This window comes from Oncorhynchus nerka, linkage group LG2 (genome assembly GCF_034236695.1).
Source record: "Oncorhynchus nerka isolate Pitt River linkage group LG2, Oner_Uvic_2.0, whole genome shotgun sequence".
Lineage (NCBI taxonomy): Eukaryota > Metazoa > Chordata > Actinopteri > Salmoniformes > Salmonidae > Oncorhynchus > Oncorhynchus nerka.
In genome coordinates, this window is record NC_088397.1 from 98,390,962 (window position 1) to 98,404,510 (window position 13,549).

At 44.2% G+C, this 13,549-nt stretch overlaps 1 protein-coding gene across 6 annotated transcripts in view; it reads right to left on the reverse strand.

Annotated features, from left to right (window-relative positions):
* abhd6a (abhydrolase domain containing 6, acylglycerol lipase a) overlaps positions 1 to 5,795 on the reverse strand; it is a 50,511-nt gene extending 44,716 nt beyond the window's left edge. For 5 of the 6 annotated variants that reach the window (XR_010459891.1, XR_010459890.1, XR_010459888.1 and 2 more), the window contains exons 1-2: positions 5,554 to 5,794; positions 2,178 to 2,316 (exon numbers count right to left, since the gene is read on the reverse strand). Coding sequence is in view for 2 of the 6 variants with exons in the window: in XM_065004621.1 (XP_064860693.1) it covers positions 2,178 to 2,296 (119 nt within the window). In the remaining 4 variants the exon portion in view is untranslated. Of the gene's footprint in view, positions 1 to 2,177; positions 2,317 to 5,548 lie in introns of all 6 variants that reach the window. The other variant, XM_065004624.1, reaches the window with a different exon arrangement.
* Between the last annotated feature and the right edge of the window lie 7,754 nt (positions 5,796 to 13,549).

Genomic DNA, 13,549 nt, shown 5'->3' on the forward strand with positions numbered 1-13,549 from the left:
AGTTTCATGGCAAATATAAGACACACTGTTTTGGCATTGGAGAATTATGATCAAATGAACACATAGTCCTCTCTCTCACTCCATTCTTAGCCTGTAATTTGTGCAGTGTTAAAAAAATTATCCGTGAAAATGTAAAATGACGTAGAATTGCATGACAGAAATGCTATTTTTTTTCTCTGACCTACAAATACGATGATAAAATCAGCAAAAAAAAAACGTCCCTTTTTCAGGACCATGTCTTTCAAAGATAATTCGTAAAAATCCAAATAACTTCACAGATCTTCATTGTAAAGGGTTAAAAACACTGTTTCCATGCTTGTTCAATGGACCATAAACAATTAATGAACATGCACCTGTGGAACGGTCGTTAAGACACTAACAGCTTACAAACGGTTGGCAATTAACGTTATGAAAACTTAGGACACTAGAGAGGCCTTTCTACTGACTCTGAAAAGCACCAAAAGAAAGATGCCCATGGTCCCTGCTCATCTCCGTGATCGTGCCCTTGGCATGCTGCAAGGAGGCATGAGGACTGCAAACGTGGCCAGGGCAATAAATTGCAATGTCCGTACTGTGAGACGCCTAAGACAGCGCTACAGGGAGACGGGAGGGACAGCTGATCGTCCTCGCAGCGGCAGACCACGTGTAACAACACCTGCACTGGATCGGTACATCCGAGTTACACCAGGAACACACAATCCCTCCATCAGTGCTCAGACTGTCCGCAATAGGCTGAGAGAGGCTGGACTGAGGGCTTGTAGGCCGGTTGTAAAAGCAGGTCCTCACGAGACGTCACCGGCAACAACGTCGCCTATGGGCACAAACCCACCGTCGCTGGACCAGACAGGACTGACAAAAAGTGCTCTTCACTGATGAGTCGCGGTTTTGTCTCACCAGGGGTGATTGTTGGATTCGCGATTATCGTCGAAGGAATGAGCGTTACACCGAGGCCTGTACTCTGGAGCGGGATCGATTTGGTGGTGGAGGGTCCATCATGGTCTGAGGCGGTATGTCACAGCATCATCGGACTGAGCTTGTTGTCATTGCAGGCAATCTCAACGCTGTGCGTTACAGGGAAGACATCCTCCTCCCTCATGTGGTACCCTTCCTGCAGGCTCATCCTAACATGACCCTCCAGCATGACAATGCCACCAGTCATACTGCTCGTTCTGTGAGCGATTTCCTGCAAGACGGGAATGTCAGTGTTCAGCCATGGACAGCGAAGAGCCCGGATCTCAATCCCATTGAGCACGTCTGGGACCTGTTGGATCAGAGGGTGAGGGCTAGGGCCATTCCCCCCAGAAAGGTCTGGGACCTGTTGGATCGGAAGGTGAGGGCTAGGGCCATTCCCCCGAGAAATGTCTGGGACCTGTTGGATCGGAGGGCTAGGGCCATTCCCCCGAGAAATGTCTGGGACCTGTTGGATCGGAGGGCTAGGGCCATTCCCCCGAGAAATGTCTGGGACCTGTTGGATCGGAGGGCTAGGGCCATTCCCCTGAGAAATGTCTGGGACCTGTTGGATCGGAGGGCTAGGGCCATTCCCCTGAGAAATGTCTGGGACCTGTTGGATCGGAGGGTGAGGGCTAGGGTCATTCCCCCGAGAAATGTCCGGGAACCTGCAGGTGCCTTGGTGGAAGAGTGGGGTAACATTTCACGGCAAGAACTGGCAAATCTGGTGCAGGAGGAGATGCACTACAGTACTTAATGTAGCTGGTAGCCACACCAGATACCGACTGTTACTTTTGATTTTGACCCCCTTTGTTCAGGGACACATTATTCCATTTCTGCAAGTCACATGTCTGTGGAACTTGTTCAGTTTATGTCTCAGTGAGACAGTGAGAGAACGTTTCTTTTTTTGCTGAGTTTAGATTCCGAGGCAATGCTTATACAGTAAATTATATCTTTCCACCACTACTCTTGTCCACGGTGGTCTGCGAACCCACAACCTTCTCGCCCGCAACCCTGTGCTCTATCAAAATTCCTGCGTTGCCATGTAATGCTTACAGGATGAAGAACAGTTTCTAAACTGGCATATCCACTGTGGCATATCTCTGCTATCCACTTTGTTTCATTTTTGGGTATAGGGGTCACTTGTTTATTTTTTTAGAGGGTTTAGGGAATATAGATTTTGCTGGAGGGCCGGCCAACCATTTTCACTCCTTTAGTGCAGTTCTTACCAGTTGTAGACATGGATGATAGCAGCAGGCCACATGTAGAATGAGGCAAAGAAGGCCAGGATAGGGATGACTAGAGTTCCTCCCGCCAGGACAAACATATTCACCACATCTACATCCATGGCTGTAGCGCTGCAGTTCCCTGCAAACAACACAGTTATTAACACCCGCACCATGAGCCAGTTAAACATATTAACACCTGCAACATGAGCCAGTTAAACATATTAACCTTTTTGGGATAGAGGGCAGCATTTTCACTTTTGGATGAATAGCGTGCCCAGAGTGAACTGCCTCCTACTCTGTCCCAGATGCTAATATATGCATATTATTATTGGATAGAAAACACTGAATTTTCTAAAACTGTTTGAATGATGTCTGTGAGTATAACAGAACTCATATGGCAGGCGAAAACCTGAGAAAAATCCAACCACGAAGTGGGACATCTGAGGTTTGTAGTTGGCTTGGCCTACCAAATACACATTGAGATATGGATGAGGTTGCACTTCCTAGGGCTTCCACTAGATGTCAACCGTCTTTGGAAACTTGAATGAGGATTCTGCTCATGAGACCTCTGAGTCAGTGGTCTGGCAGAAAGCCTTGGTCTCATGACACGCGCTCCCAACAGAGTTACCTCTCGTTCCAGTGCCTTTCTGAAGACAAAGGAATTCTCCGGTTGGAACATTATTGATGTTTTATGTTAAAAACATCCTAATGATTGATTCTATACATCGTTTGACATGTTTCTAAAAGACTAACAGAACTTTTAGAGTTTTTGTCTGGATGAAATGCTCGCGCCTCATGAAGATGGATTACTGGGCTGAACACGCTAACAACAAGTGGCTATTTGGACATAAACGATGGCACTTTATGGAACAAAGCAGTCATTCATTGTTGAACTGGGATTCATGGGAGTGCCTTCTGATGAAGATCAAAGGTAAGTGAATATTTATGGTGTTGTTTCTAACTTTGTTGATTCCAAAATGGCGGATATTCCTCTGGCTGTTTTGGGTTCTCTGAGCGCCGTTCTCAGATTATGCTTTTTCCGTAAAGTTTTTTTATTTTTTAATCTGACACAGCGGTTGCATTAATTAGAAGTCTATTTTTAATTCTGTGAATAACACTAGTATCTTTTATCAATGTTTATTATGAGTATTCACCGGATGTTTTGGAATCAAAACATTATTGCACGTAACGCGCCAAAGTAAACTGAGATTTTTGGATATAAATATGCACATTATCAAACAAAACATACATGTATTGTGTTACATGATGTCCTATGAGTGTCATCGGATGAAGATCATCAAAGGTTAGTGATTTATTTTATCTCTATTTCTGCTTTTGTGATCTTATTTCTTTAAAAATATTTTTTAATTTCACACGCTGCCTTTTCAGCGGAATGTTGTCGAGGGGTTCCGCCTGTGCTAGAAAGGTTAACACCTGCAACATGAGCCAGTTAAACATTAACACCTGCAACATGCGCCTGTTAAACATATTAACACCTGTAACATGAGCCAGTTAAGTGGCAGCAACAGTCCTGAACCTAGCTTACAGTCCTGAACCTAGCTTACAGTCCATGGTGGCAGCAACAGTCCTGAACCTCGTTTACAGTCCTGAACCTAGCTTACAGTCCTGAACCTAGCTTACAGTCAATGGTGGCAGCAACAGTCCGAAACCTAGCTTACAGTCCATGGTGGCAGCAACAGTCCTGAACCTAGCTCACAGTCCACGGTGGCAGCAACAGTCCTGAACCTAGCTCACAGTCCTGAACCTAGCTTACAGTCCATGGTGGCAGCAACAGTCCGAAACCTAGCTTACAGTCCATGGTGGCAGCAACAGTCCTGAACCTAGCTCACAGTCCACGGTGGCAGCAACAGTCCTGAACCTAGCTTACAGTCCACGGTGGCAGCAACAGTCCTGAACTTAGCTTACAGTCCATGGTGGCAGCAACAGTTCTAAATCTAGCTTACAGTCCATGGTGGCAGCAACAGTCCTGAACCTAGTTTACAGTCCATGGTGGCAGCAACAGTCCTGAACCTAGCTTACAGTCCATGGTGGCAGCAACAGTCCTGAACCTAGCTTACAGTCCATGGTGGCAGCAACAGTCCTGAACCTAGCTTACAGTCCATGGTGGCAGCAACAGTCCTGAACCTAGCTTACAGTCCTGAACCTAGCTTACAGTCCATGGTGACAGCAACAGTCCTGAACCTAGCTTACAGTCCTGAACCTAGCTTACAGTCCATGGTGGCAGCAACAGTCCTGAACCTAGCTTACAGTCCTGAACCTAGCTTACAGTCCATGGTGGCAGCAACAGTCCTGAACCTAGCTTACAGTCCATGGTGGCAGCAACAGTCCGAAACCTAGCTTACAGTCCTGAACCTAGCTTACAGTCCATGGTGGCATCAACAGTCCTGAACCTAGCTTACAGTCCTGAACCTAGCTTACAGTCCACGGTGGCAGCAACAGTCCTGAACTTAGCTTACAGTCCATGGTGGCAGCAACAGTTCTGAACCTAATTTCCCTGGGGTGGCAGGGTAGCCTAGTGGTTAGAGTGTTGGACTAGTAACCGGAAGGTTGCAAGTTCATATCCCCTGAGCTGACAAGGTACAAATCTGTCGTTCTGCCACCGAACAGGCAGTTAACCCACTGTTCCCAGGCCGTCATTGAAAATAAGAATTTGTTCTTAACTTGACTAGTTAAATAAAGGTGAGAAAGTATTTTTTAAAGCCTAGCTTATACAGTCCATGGTGGCAGCAACAGTCCTGAACCTAAATTACAGTCCACCCTAGTCATTTTCCACACACATTACGCACACACACACATACACACGCACATTACACACATACACGCACACAATGTAAGACTGCCATTTGAGTTTAGTTATGTAAAAGGGTCAGCTCTGAGCAGACCATTAATTGGAAACTGCAGTCATTCACCATTCAGGACACTGCTGTGCAGTGTATTCACCCAATCCCCTAGGGGTATCAACTGTCCATTGTTCTGCATAGGGACTGTCGACTCATGTTTCAGGACACACTTCTGAAATTATTACGTATACACAGCCTCACCATTTCCCAATAAAAAACTATTGAAACAAAAGAATTATGTTACTTCCTGTTTTTTTTACACATCAGACACACACACAATAACAATCAGATCAGGTGCCGGAAAATAGCCAATAGCCAGAAAAACACCCACGATCGTCATAATAGATCTCACTAATATCCTTACTCACTAATATGGTTATCAGTAAGCTAATCGGCCATCTTTAAAATGTTAAGTTTCAGGTGAATAGGCTAGTATTTCCTGGCCGGCCATATAATCTGGCTACACAGTATTAAATGCATGCAATTAATGGCTACAATCAGTTCTGTTACCGTACTGTAGGATAGACTTCGGTTGTCACAATGAAACACTCCTCTCGCTCTCTCCCTCTCTTCTCTTCCTGCAGTCTTTCTATGAAAATACCCGCGTAATCTTCACCGAAAGCCTACATTTCTATCAACTGACTCTTCACCTAGAGATGTCATGAAGCAATGTTCACTGAGATATGTAACAACGTTTCATCTATCTTAAAGGGAAGGACGATAAAAGCAACAAAAAAAATTACATAAAATGACTGCCGACATCAAGTCAAGGAAAAGGAAGCTCGACCAATAGAGAGGGAGTCAGATCCATATTTATGTAAGTGCTTTACCGAAGAGGGGCGTCAGAAACGTGGGAGAAGAGCCAAAGCCAGTGACATTAATGCACTGTCTCAAACACAGATACAATTTAAATACGAGGGAAATGTATTTGTGAATGTTTACTTAAATTATGTAGTATACCAGACACCTACTTTTTTTTTTTTTCACCTATCATTTCAACCTAAAAAGTGTATTTCATTGTGTGTTGATGCATTTACAGTTGAAGTCGGAAGTTTATATACACTTAGGTTGGAGTCATTAAAACTCATTTTTCAACCACTCCACAAATTTCTTCTTAACAAACTATAGTTTTGGCAAGTCAGTTAGGACATCTACTTTTGCATGACACAAGTAATTTTTCCAACAATTGTTTACAGACAGATTATTTAACTTATAATTCACTATATCACAATTCCAGTGGGTCAGAAGTGTACATACACTAAATTGACTGTGCCTTTAAACATCTCGGAAATTCCAGAAAATTATGTCTTGGCTTTAGAAGCTTCTGATAGGCTAATTGACATCATTTGAGTCAATTGGAGGTGTACCTGTGGATGTATTTCAAGGCCTACCTTCAAACTCAGTGCCTCTTTGCTTGACATCATGGGAAAATCAAAATGAATCAGCCAAGACATTAGAAAAAAACATTGTAGACCTCCACAAGTCTGGTTCATCCTTGGGAGCAATTTCCAAACGCCTGAAGGTACCATGTTCATCTGTACAAACAATAGTACGCAAGTATAAACACCATGGGACCACGCAGCCGTCATACCGCTCAGAAAGGAGATGTGTTCTGTCTCCTAGAGATGAACGTACTTTGGTGCGAAAAGTGTAAATCAATCCCAGAACAACAGCAAAGGACCTTGTGAAGATGCTGGAGGAAACAGGTGCAAAAGTATCTATCTCCACAGTAAAACGAGTCCTATATCGACATATCCTGAAAAGTCGCTCAGCAAGGAAGAAGCCACTGGTCCAAAACCGCCATGAAAAAGCCAGACTATGGTTTGCAACTGCACAGGGGGACAACGATCGTACTTTTTTGGAGAAATGTCCTCTGATGAAACAAAAATATAACTGTTTGGCCATAATGACCATCGTTATGTTTGGAGGCAAAAGGGGAATGCTTGCAAGCCGAAGAACACCATCCCAACCGTGAAGCCCGGCGGTGGCAGCATCATGTTGTGGAGTTGCTTTGCTGCAGGAGAGACTGGTGCACATCACAGAATAGATGGCATCATGAGGGAGGGCAATTACAGTGCCTTGTGAAAGTATTCGGCCCCCTTGAACTTTGCGACCTTTTGCCACATTTCAGGCTTCAAACATAAAGATATAAAACTGTATTTTTTTGTGAAGAATCAACAACAAGTGGGACACAATCATGAAGTGGAACGACATTTATTGGATATTTCAAACTTTTTTAACAAATCAAAAACTGAAAAATTGGGCGTGCAAAATTATTCAGCCCCCTTAAGTTAATACTTTGTAGCGCCACCTTTTGCTGCGATTACAGCTGTAAGTCGCTTGGGGTATGTCTCTATCAGTTTTGCACATCGAGAGACTGAAATCTTTTCCCATTCCTCCTTGCAAAACAGCTCGAGCTCAGTGAGGTTGGATGGAGAGCATTTGTGAACAGCAGTTTTCAGTTCTTTCCACAGATTCTCGATTGGATTCAGGTCTGGACTTTGACTTGGCCATTCTAACACCTGGATATGTTTATTTTTGAACCATTCCTTTGTAGATTTTGCTTTATGTTTTGGATCATTGTCTTGTTGGAAGACAAATCTCCGTCCCAGTCTCAGGTCTTTTGCAGACTCCATCAGGTTTTCTTCCAGAATGGTCCTGCATTTGGCTCCATCCATCTTCCCATCAATTTTAACCATCTTCCCTGTCCCTGCTGAAGAAAAGCAGGCCCAAACCATGATGCTGCCACCACCATGTTTGACAGTGGGGATGGTGTGTTCAGGGTGATGAGCTGTGTTGCTTTTACGCCAAACATAACGTTTTGCATTGTTGCCAAAAAGTTCAATTTTGGTTTCATCTGACCAGAGCACCTTCTTCCACATGTTTGGTGTGTCTCCCAGGTGGCTTGTGGCAAACTTTAAACGACACTTTTTATGGATATCTTTAAGAAATGGCTTTCTTCTTGCCACTCTTCCATAAAGGCCAGATTTGTGCAATATACGACTGATTGTTGTCCTATGGACAGAGTGTCCCACCTCAGCTGTAGATCTCTGCAGTTCATCCAGAGTGATCATGGGCCTCTTGGCTGCATCTCTGATCAGTCTCCTCCTTGTATGAGCTGAAAGTTTAGAGGGACGGCCAGGTCTTGGTAGATTTGCAGTGGTCTGATACTCCTTCCATTTCAATATTATCGCTTGCACAGTGCTCCTTGGGATGTTTAAAGCTTGGGAAATCTTTTTGTATCCTAATCCGGCTTTAAACTTCTTCACAACAGTATCTCGGACCTGCCTGGTGTGTTCCTTGTTCTTCATGATGCTCTCTGCGCTTTTAACGGACCTCTGAGACTATCACAGTGCAGGTGCATTTATACGGAGACTTGATTACACACAGGTGGATTGTATTTATCATCATTAGTCATTTAGGTCAACATTGGATCATTCAGAGATCCTCACTGAACTTCTGGAGAGAGTTTGCTGCACTGAAAGTAAAGGGGCTGAATAATTTTGCACGCCCAATTTTTCAATTTTTGATTTGTTAAAAAACTGTGAAATATCCAATAAATGTCGTTCCACTTCATGATTGTGTCCCACTTGTTGTTGATTCTTCACAAAAAAATACAGTTTTATATCTTTATGTTTGAAGCCTGAAATGTGGCAAAAGGTCACAAAGTTCAAGGGGGCCGAATACTTTCGCAAGGCACTGTATGTGGATATATTGAAGCAACATCTCAAGACATCAGTCAGGAAGTTAAAACTTGGTCACAAATGGATCTTCCAAATGGACAATGACCCCAAGCATACTTCCAAAGTTGTGGCAAAATGGCTTAAGGACAACAAAGTCAAGGTATTGGAGTGGCCATCACAAAGCCCTGACCTCAATCCTGTAGAAGATTTGTGGGCAGAACTGAAAAAGCGTGTGTGAGCAAGGAGGTCTACAAACCTGACTCAGTTACACCAGCTCTGTCAGGAGGAATGGGCCAAAATTCACCCAACTTATTGTGGTAAGCTTGTGGAAGGCTACCCGAAACGTTAGACCCAAGTTAAACAATTTAAAGGCAATGCTACCAAATACTAATTGAGCGTACGTAAACTTCTGACACACTTGGGAATGTGATGAAAAAAAGAAAATCTGAAATAAATTATTCTCACTACTATTATTCTGACATTTCACATTCTTAAAATAAAGTGGTGATCCTAACTGGCCTAAAATAGGGGAATTTTTACTAGGATTAAATGTCAGGAATTGTGGAAAAACTGAGTTTAAATGTATTTGGCTAAGGTGTATGTAAACTTCCGACTTCGACTGTATACTGTAGATCTCAAGCCTTCACTTCCTTAACATCACTCTTTGGTTAGTGAGTGAGTGTAGAGAATGAGGTGGTGTTAGAACACTGAGTGAGCCAGAGCTAGAATGAGGTGGTGTGAAAACACTGAGTGATCACAGAGATAGAATGAGGTGGTGTTAGAACACTGAATGATCACAGAGAGAGAATGAGGTGGTGTTAGAACACTGAATGATCACAGAGAGAGAATGAGGTGGTGTTAGAACACTGAGTGATCACAGAGAGAGAATGAGGTGGTGTTAGAACACTGAGTGATCACAGAGAGAGATTGAGGTGGTGTTAGAACACTGAATGATCACAGAGAGAGAATGAGGTGGTGTTAGAACACTGAGTGAGCCAGAGCTAGGAATGATCACAGAGAGAGAATGAGGTGGTGTTAGAACACTGAGTGATCACAGAGAGAGAATGAGGTGGTGTTAGAACACTGAATGATCACAGAGAGAGAATGAGGTGGTGTTAAAACACTGAATGATCACAGAGAGAGAATGAGTTGGTGTTAGAACACTGAGTGAGCCAGAGTTAGGAATGATCACAGAGAGAGAATGAGGTGGTGTTAGAACACTGAAAGATCACAGAGAGAGAATGAGGTGGTGTTAGAACACTGAGTGATCACATAGAGAGAATGAGGTGGTGTTAGAACACTGAGTGAGCCAGAGTTAGGAATGATCACAGAGAGAGAATGAGGTGGTGTTAGAACACTGAGTGATCACAGAGAGAGAATGAGGTGGTGTTAGAACACTGAGTGATCACAGAGAGAGAATGAGGTGGTGTTAGAACACTGAGTGATCACAGAGAGAGAATGAGGTGGTGTTAGAACACTGAGTGATCACAGAGAGAGAATGAGGTGGTGTTAGAACACTGAGTGATCACAGAGAGAGAATGAGGTGGTGTTAAACACTGAGTGAGCCAGAGTGATGACAGAGAGAGAATGAGGTGGTGTTAAAACACTGAGTGAGCCAGAGCTAGGAATGATCACAGAGAGAGAATGAGGTGGTGTTAAAACACTGAGTGAGCCAGAGCTAGGAATGATCACAGAGAGAGAATGAGGTGGTGTTAAAACACTGAGTGAGCCAGAGCTAGGAATGATCACAGAGAGAGAATGAGGTGGTGTTAAAACACTGAGTGAGCCAGAGCTAGGAATGATCACAGAGAGAGAATGAGGTGGTGTTAGAACACTGAGTGAGCCAGAGCTAGGAATGATCACAGAGAGAGAATGAGGTGGTGTTAGAACACTGAGTGAGCCAGAGCTAGGAATGATCACAGAGAGAGAATGAGGTGGTGTTAGAACACTGAGTGAGCCAGAGCTAGGAATGATCACAGAGAGAGAATGAGGTGGTGTTAGAACACTGAGTGAGCCAGAGCTAGGAATGATCACAGAGAGAGAATGAGGTGGTGTTAGAACACTGAGTGAGCCAGAGCTAGGAATGATCACAGAGAGAGAATGAGGTGGTGTTAAAACACTGAGTGATCACAGAGAATGAGAGAATGTTAGGTGTGTTAGAACACTGATGATCACAGAGAGAGAATGAGGTGGTGTTAGAACACTGAGTGAGCCAGAGCTAGGAATGATCACAGAGAGAGAATGAGGTGGTGTTAGAACACTGAGTGAGCCAGAGCTAGGAATGATCACAGAGAGAGAATGAGGTGGTGTTAGAACACTGAGTGAGCCAGAGCTAGGAATGATCACAGAGAGAGAATGAGGTGGTGTTAAAACACTGAGTGAGCCAGAGCTAGGAATGATCACAGAGAGAGAATGAGGTGGTGTTAGAACACTGAGTGATCACAGAGAGAGAATGAGGTGGTGTTAGAACACTGAGTGAGCCAGAGCTAGGAATGATCACAGAGAGAGAATGAGGTGGTGTTAGAACACTGAGTGATCACAGAGAGAGAATGAGGTGGTGTTAGAACACTGAGTGAGCCAGAGCTAGGAATGATCACAGAGAGAGAATGAGGTGGTGTTAAAACACTGAGTGAGCCAGAGCTAGGAATGATCACAGAGAGAGAATGAGGTGGTGTTAAACACTGAGTGAGCCAGACACTGAGGTGGTGTTAGAACACTGAGTGAGCCAGAGCTAGGAATGATCACAGAGAGAGAATGAGGTGGTGTTAAAACACTGAGTGAGCCAGAGCTAGGAATGATCACAGAGAGAGAATGAGGTGGTGTTAAAACACTGAGTGAGCCAGAGCTAGGAATGATCACAGAGAGAGAATGAGGTGGTGTTAAAACACTGAGTGAGCCAGAGCTAGGAATGATCACAGAGAGAGAATGAGGTGGTGTTAGAACACTGAGTGATCACAGAGAGAGAATGAGGTGGTGTTAGAACACTGAGTGAGCCAGAGCTAGGAATGATCACAGAGAGAGAATGAGGTGGTGTTAAAACACTGAGTGAGCCAGAGCTAGGAATGATCACAGAGAGAGAATGAGGTGGTGTTAAAACACTGAGTGAGCCAGAGCTAGGAATGATCACAGAGAGAGAATGAGGTGGTGTTAAAAACACTGAGTGATCACAGAGAGAGAATGAGGTGGTGTTAGAACACTGAGTGATCACAGAGAGAGAATGAGGTGGTGTTAGAACACTGAGTGATCACAGAGAGAGAATGAGGTGGTGTTAGAACACTGAGTGATCACAGAGAGAGAATGAGGTGGTGTTAGAACACTGAGTGAGCCAGAGCTAGGAATGATCACAGAGAGAGAATGAGGTGGTGTTAGAACACTGAGTGAGCCAGAGCTAGGAATGATCACAGAGAGAGAATGAGGTGGTGTTAAAACACTGAGTGAGCCAGAGCTAGGAATGATCACAGAGAGAGAATGAGGTGGTGTTAAAACACTGAGTGATCACAGAGAGAGAATGAGGTGGTGTTAGAACACTGAGTGATCACAGAGAGAGAATGAGGTGGTGTTAGAACACTGAGTGATCACAGAGAGAGAATGAGGTGGTGTTAGAACACTGAGTGAGCCAGAGCTAGGAATGATCACAGAGAGAGAATGAGGTGGTGTTAGAACACTGAGTGAGCCAGAGAGAGAATGAGGTGGTGTTAGAACACTGAGTGAGCCAGAGCTAGGAATGATCACAGAGAGAGAATGAGGTGGTGTTAAAACACTGAGTGAGCCAGAGCTAGGAATGATCACAGAGAGAGAATGAGGTGGTGTTAAAACACTGAGTGAGCCAGAGCTAGGAATGATCACAGAGAGAGAATGAGGTGGTGTTAAAACACTGAGTGAGCCAGAGCTAGGAATGATCACAGAGAGAGAATGAGGTGGTGTTAGAACACTGAGTGATCACAGAGAGAGAATGAGGTGGTGTTAGAACACTGAGTGATCACAGAGAGAGAATGAGGTGGTGTTATCACAGAGAGAGAATGAGGTGGTGTTAGAACACTGAGTGATCACAGAGAGAGAATGAGGTGGTGTTAGAACACTGAGTGAGCCAGAGCTAGGAATGATCACAGAGAGAGAATGAGGTGGTGTTAAAACACTGAGTGAGCCAGAGCTGAGGTGGTGTTAGAACAAGTGATCACAGAGAGAGAATGAGGTGGTGTTAAAACACTGAGTGAGCCAGAGCTAGGAATGATCACAGAGAGAGAATGAGGTGGTGTTAAAACACTGAGTGAGCCAGAGTTAGGAATGATCACAGAGAGAGAATGAGGTGGTGTTAGAACACTGAGTGATCACAGAGAGAGAATGAGGTGGTGTTAGAACACTGAACACTGAGTGATCACAGAGAGAGAATGAGGTGGTGTTAGAACACTGAGTGATCACAGAGAGAGAATGAGGTGGTGTTAGAACACTGAGTGATCACAGAGAGAGAATGAGGTGGTGTTAGAACACTGAGTGAGCCAGAGCTAGGAATGATCACAGAGAGAGAATGAGGTGGTGTTAGAACACTGAGTGAGCCAGAGCTAGGAATGATCACAGAGAGAGAATGAGGTGGTGTTAAAACACTGAGTGAGCCAGAGCTAGGAATGATCACAGAGAGAGAATGAGGTGGTGTTAAAATGAGCCAGACTGAGTGATCACAGAGAGAGAATGAGGTGGTGTTAGAACACTGAGTGATCACAGAGAGAGAATGAGGTGGTGTTAGAACACTGAGTGATCACAGAGAGAGAATGAGGTGGTGTTAGAACACTGAGTGAGCCAGAGCTAGGAATGATCACAGAGAGAGAATGAG